This window comes from Anneissia japonica, unplaced genomic scaffold (genome assembly GCF_011630105.1).
Source record: "Anneissia japonica isolate Jap-2015-1 unplaced genomic scaffold, ASM1163010v1 scaffold288069_len450862_cov184, whole genome shotgun sequence".
Lineage (NCBI taxonomy): Eukaryota > Metazoa > Echinodermata > Crinoidea > Comatulida > Comatulidae > Anneissia > Anneissia japonica.
The window spans coordinates 340,680-347,227 of NW_022746790.1; the positions used below are offsets into that span (position 1 = coordinate 340,680).

Genomic DNA, 6,548 nt, shown 5'->3' on the forward strand with positions numbered 1-6,548 from the left:
TGTGCGCCAAGCGCGCAAAATATTTTTGTGTTTTTAATTCTAATTTCGTCGGAATTGATGAAAACTCCCTAAAATGTGCAATTTATAGAGGAAATTGGCCTACCGTAACAAGAAATGCGCGCAAAGAATTTGAGAAAGGCACTTTCAGAGGATGCATTTGTCAAGGGGTGGAGAAAGATTTTCCAAAAATGTATATTTTCCCCCCTTGTCCCCCGGTGTTTTTAATTCTAATTTCGTTTGAATTGATCAAAACTCCCAAAAATGTGCAAATTTTAGAGGAAATTGGGCCATGTTAACAAGAAATGCGCGCGAAATTTGAGGTTTTTAGGCACTTTCAGGGGATGAAAGGGCATTTATAAAGGGGTGGGGAAGATTTTTCAAAGATAGATATTTTCCCCTTGTCCCCCAGTGGTTAGGCCATCGGGCAGCATAAATCAAAGGAGTTATGACAGTTTTTGAAGTGGAGAAGGGGTTGCAGGGTGTTGTGAGTCTGGTCATTATGATATCTTCCTTTTTATTCTTGTCTTTATTTTTCTCTTCTCTTTTTCTATCCTTTTCTTTTCCTCTTCTTTCTCTTTCCCTCCCTTTCCCCTCTTTCTTTTCTCTCATTACCCAGCCCGGTACGACGGCTTGGTCAGCCCGATAAAAACCGTCAGGGAGGGGCAGTTCCCCCCCCCGGCGCCTGTTACGACACTGGCTAACACGCCAATCATCTCCCCCAAGGAAAAATATTTTTCTATGCCACTGTGAAGGTGATGAGATTACGTAATAATTAAATCTTTTTCAGGGGTAATTATTTCGTGTATGAAGGTGATGAGATTACGTCGGTAGAAGAACGGACGTGGGAGAGACGAGACTTTCACTACGACAACGTAATTGCCTCTATGCTAACGCTATTTACAGTCTCGACAGGAGAGGGTTGGCCAGAGTAAGTAACAACCACTAAGGCTTATAATTCGTTTTTGTTGTTATTTAATGTGGTATGACTTTTGTTCCAATTCTTGGCATTTTTTTCACTCAATTTTTACTGAAATCATCACCTATTATGGCACCAGCTAAATTCTTTATTCAATTTTTATTTTCCAGCATTTTGAAATATTCAATGGACGCCACAGCAGAGGGTCAAGGTCCATCCCCTTACACGCGTACGCAGATGGCAATTTACTATGTAGTTTACTTCATTATTTTCCCATTCTTTTTCCTGAATATTTTCGTTGCCCTCATTATCATCACATTTCAGGAACAGGGAGATGCCCAATATGAAGATGGAGATATAGATAAAAACCAGGTAAGAGATTTTGATTTCATGCAGATGATTTTCTGAGAAATTTAGTATAGTGCAGGCCAAATCATTTTTATGGAAGACTGTAATTTTCATACAGAACTTTTTGTCCTGGTCGAACTTGTCTGAGTTTGACTGAGAGGGTAATGCTTCTCTTTCTTGTGCTGTAGAACCTGGTTCAAACCCAGCTAGCGTCTTTTTTTAATAGGATTCTATCACCTGGCTCCTCAAATAACTCTGACACTGAGAGTTTAAATTGCTTTAAGGAACATGCATAATTGTTTTTCATGTGTATGCATTGCATGTTCTGATTAAGACGAGTGGCGCTGCACTGTGACTGCTGCCCGTCCTCAAGGAGCCAGTCCTAAACTTCCAATTCCTGAGTTGACTGAGAACAATTTAAAGAATAATTTTGGTCTTTCACTGCACCCGATGGTCGTCGGCCGACACAATTCTACGAAGAACGCGACTCCACAGCACGCGCGCAAGAAATTGTTTTTAATGACTATTCATTCCGACTGCCACTGACAATCAGTAGACGGTGGTGCGTGGTCTTGCGCTCTCGGGGGGGGGGGGAGTAGAGTTGGATTTGTTTTAAGACCGTCGTGCAACGCAGTGAGTCTCCTGCTTTATTATTTTCTTTTTAAATAGAAAAAATGAAAATTATGGCATGTAATCATCTTTTTTTTTTTTTTTTTTACTATTTTAGAAACAATGTATTGAATTTTGCATCACTGCAAAACCAGTTGATAGGTTTATGCCGAAGGATCAGACAAAATTTCAATTTAAAGTCTGGAAATTTGTGGTTTCGTCTCCCTTTGAGTACTTCATCATGGCTCTGATTGCTATCAACACAATTACTCTTATGATGCCGGTAAGCACATTCTATTCTTTTACATGATATCTTGTGATTGGTTGGTTTTAACCAATGAAAATTCATTAGCCTACTTGATTTACATTGATATTCATGAATATTTTAAAACTACCTGAAAAGATTGATTAATGAATGTACTTAAAATTATGTATGTAGAAATGCATTTTGTTAAATTGTTAAATTTTCATGTAAAGTTCATATTAAGATTTTACATTTTAATAATATATCTATGCATATTCATGATATTTAGATTTTTTATTGGCGTATTTGTGCTTGCAAAACTTTTTGCTGGTTTTGTCTTTAGGCAGGCATGTTCATGAGATTTACATTTTCTCTTGATTTCTTTAATTTTTTTCTTTAGTATTATGATCAACCAGAAAAGTTGGAAGAAATTCTCAAATATTTCAACATTTTTTTTACCACTATGTTTACTGTGGAATGTATTCTGAAATTAGTAGCATATGGAGTGAGGGTAAGTAATATATTTTAACCTCTTGAAACTAGAAAAATAATTTATATTATATAAGATCCATTTTGACTAAGTTTAAAAATTTCAATGCATATCAATGTTATTTATTGAAATATTCGCAACTCACTTATCTATTCTGAAAATGTTGTGCCCCATTCCCCGTTTGAAAACTTCTGGATCTGCCCCCTGTATATTACCCCATTCTATAAAAATATTTATACAAAGAAATGTATCTTAATGGAAATATGTAATAGATTTATATGTCTTGTCACTGAGAATAACAGGAAAAGTCATCTGAGTACTGTCAATTAATTGATTGATTGGGTTACCCTTAATGGCCAAATATTTTAGCAATGAAAATTCATGAATTATATCTAATGAATAATTACTTTTATTTTGCGTGAAACACATTGTATGGTCAGTGGCGTAACAAAGAGACTAGAGGCCCTGGAAGCATTCTATAGCGCCCTACTACTCTGTGGATAAATTTTCACCCGCTTCAGCGCTTTTCGCGCTTTACACATTTCTGCTTCTGTTTTATGTCTGAGGATTTTCAGAGTGACCTGATTGGATAATAACATTTTATATATTGTATTTATATAGAACTACTTCAGAGACGCATGGAACATATTTGATTTCATCTGTGTTATTGGTAGTATTACCGATATCATGGTATCCGAATTTGGGGTAAGTACTTGATTCACAGTCAGTTTTATATAGCAATTAGGTGAAATCGATTTTCTTCCAAAAAAGGAAAATAGAACAGTTCCAAGGGCATGTTTGAATATCTATTTTACTTATGAACATACCATGTTTTGTATTAAATTTTGGGTTTTTGATTCATTTTATTTTTTTTAACTATTAATTTTGAAAAAAAAAAAATTGTATGCAACTTGGTATTTTAAACAAAATTATGTATTTTCTTCAAACTACTATATTTAATACTTTATTTCATTCAAGTGACTTTATTCTCTATAGTGAAATTTTTACCTATCACTGCATTTATTATTAGTATGTTGTCAAGTTGTCCTCCATGTGTTTCTTGATTAAGGAGTATATGTTCAAAGTCAAAGCCAAAAATATGAATTGTTTTGCAATATCGTAGTAGTATTGATATTTAAAATTCAAAAACTCTTATAAATTTCACTTTAATTATATTTAAGTAGTTCCTTTGGATAATTTTTGGTCATTTGTTATGATTGCATAACTTCAAAAAAAAGAAAAAATAAATAAATAAATAAATAAATAAACCTTCAATAAATGCATGTATTAAAAACAAGTATCTAACTCAATATGAATACAAATATTTTATTTATACACAAATTTTATACTTCTGTCAGAAGAAAATTCTGGAAAACTAATATTTTATTTGTTGATCATTACCTTGCTTAGTGATGATAACGTGATAATATGAATGATATGTACTTGCTAATATAGCATAATTTGTTTGAAGAAACTAATGACCTGCTAAAGTGTACAGTTAACCTGCTAAGTACACTACTGACATGCTAAATACACTATTAACATACAAGGCATACTGTTAACCCACCTGCTCATGTGTTAGCCTTTTACCATCATGCTTAATTGCATTTGTTTGTGTTTTGATTAACTGCATTTAATGCTTCTTAAAAGTTAACCCAAAGAAAATGCTCTGCCCATCTCGAGATACCAGTGTAAACCAGTGTATATTTATATAAGGCTATATATGGTTAATGTTAACAAGAGAGGGGTTTCTCTTTGGTTTATTGTGGTACATGAAATGCAAGCTTAAGTTAATACAGATAACCTTTTGCACAAATCAATGTACAAATATGATACCAACGATGATGATTGTTGCTTGGTGAGAGAACCTTCCACTTCTCAGGGAAACCCCTCTGTTTAGTGTTCCTTGGATGTTGACGTGCAACTAAAAGCTTTTTTAAAGATATTTCCTCCCTCATCACACATATTAAATGATAAAAACTACTAGTATTCATTTTACCAAGGAAATCCCATGTACAATGTTGTAATGAGTATTATATGAGTATTATTATTGTTTATCTAATGTGTTTATTTTTGGTTTGCTTATTGGATTTTTAAACTGTACTATTCATATATTCATTAATGTACATAATTAATAATCTGTTTATATATTAATGTCCCCTCATCCCTGTCTTGTTAGTGCGCCTTACAGAAGGGCCTATACAGCAGTCATAGTAGTTTTAACCAGCCAATCTCCTCTCATATGACACCTCATCAACTGTTGCCACCCCCTCTGCCACAAAAATACCCCCACCTGTCTTTCCCTATTTATCCATTCCTTTTAATGCTAACCATGTACTGCATTTTGTGTTTTTCTTCCTCCCTACATAGAATGTAAGTATTGATATGTGGCCCCTTGCCATCAGCCACACAGTATGGAATGCTAGTATGAGAACCAAAATGCCTACTTGGCAATGCACTACTATTAATTTTTTTGTAATGTTAGTGTGGACAGTACACATTCTATGTACAACCCCTGCTTCATCTCTCTGTCAATCGTTCTCTACTCATTCGTAGAATAAGAGAAATAAAAACTACGTAAAATATGACAAAAATGTCAGATATTTTGGCGAGTAATTTATTTTATACATTTATGGCTGGTTTTTCAATCTCAAATAATTAAACAATTGAATGAACATAATATTTTTGGCAGATTTATATTTATTATCATTATGAAGACCAGCGTCATATTATAATTAAATTAATAGTTCAGATTTTGCAGGGGATGTACAAAATCTAACTGCTACTGTATATAATATGTATTGCCAATGTCATTATTGACAATATAATTTATATACAAAGTATCAGTTAGATTTTCTGTGTATATGTTGTATATTGCCATTATTATAACACTGATTCACTATATATTTTTTGTTATCCAAGTGTGTTCCATGTAGTAAACTAACTACACCTATTTTCATCCAAATTTTATTTTTGTTGGTGGTTGATGTGATATGCAGTTTTTTAAATCAAATTGCTTATGTCTCATTTAGTCTTCACATGTTTTAATTCTTTTTAACTTTCTGGACCAAAATTAAATATTTTAATATTCTAAGTAACATAAAACAAATGACAAAAAGGGATACATATTACAAATACTCTTTTTGAAATGCCAAAATGATTTATTTAAATTCTGTCAACAATTATTTCCTGAATATGTAACTGAAGCTCTTTTTTATTGGTTGAGGTTAATTCTAGGACATTTGGTTCTGGTTATTCGAAAACTGTTAACAACTAATAAAAAAAAAACACCACAACTTCCATCCTGTGATGGACCTTTCACTGCCCCTTTGGCATTCTTGTCTCTGTTCTGATTGGTTCATTGTTCAGTTTGATTGACACTCCAGAAAAGTCTATTACCTAAAAAGTGGATACAAATTTGTTTGTCATGCTCACCAAATCATGTTTGAATAAACTTTTTCAGATAAATTGGAGCATTGGCTGACATTTTAACAGACATGGAAAGACACTGATATATTTAACTCCACACACTATCAAAGTTTGATGAATTATCGTATGTTCAGTATGATTGTCTATGCCTGCCATCCTTACTGATGCTCAAAAACAATTTAATAATGAAAACTAAAATACGAAATAAAAGATTTGTAGTAAATTCTAATTGAACCTTAAACCGAACCCTGAATTTTTCACAGAAACCATCAATGTAGACTCTTGTCTGGCTGTACCTATGTATAAATATTGTACTTTGTTGTACTAATTGTATCAATGTTTGCCTTGCAGTTGTTATAGCTTGCTTTTACACAAATTCATATCAGCTGTGTGCTTTTTAGAAGCTGCACCCTGCAAAAATACCAACTAACTATCAGTGTCCACTCATGATTTTAATCACAATTTTTTCCATAATTTAATATTTAATTGTCACCACATGTGTGATTCTATAT

General features: G+C 33.1%; 1 protein-coding gene across 1 annotated transcript in view; it reads left to right on the forward strand.

Annotated features, from left to right (window-relative positions):
• The window catches only part of LOC117120304 (voltage-dependent calcium channel type A subunit alpha-1-like), a 187,190-nt gene that overhangs the window by 129,012 nt on the left and 51,630 nt on the right, over nt 1-6,548 (forward strand). The window contains exons 27-32 of the mRNA XM_033265323.1: nt 788-928; nt 1,087-1,288; nt 1,992-2,156; nt 2,518-2,628; nt 3,229-3,312; nt 4,978-4,980. Of these exons, the coding sequence (XP_033121214.1) occupies nt 788-928; nt 1,087-1,288; nt 1,992-2,156; nt 2,518-2,628; nt 3,229-3,312; nt 4,978-4,980 (706 nt within the window). The remainder of the gene's footprint in view (nt 1-787; nt 929-1,086; nt 1,289-1,991; nt 2,157-2,517; nt 2,629-3,228; nt 3,313-4,977; nt 4,981-6,548) is intronic.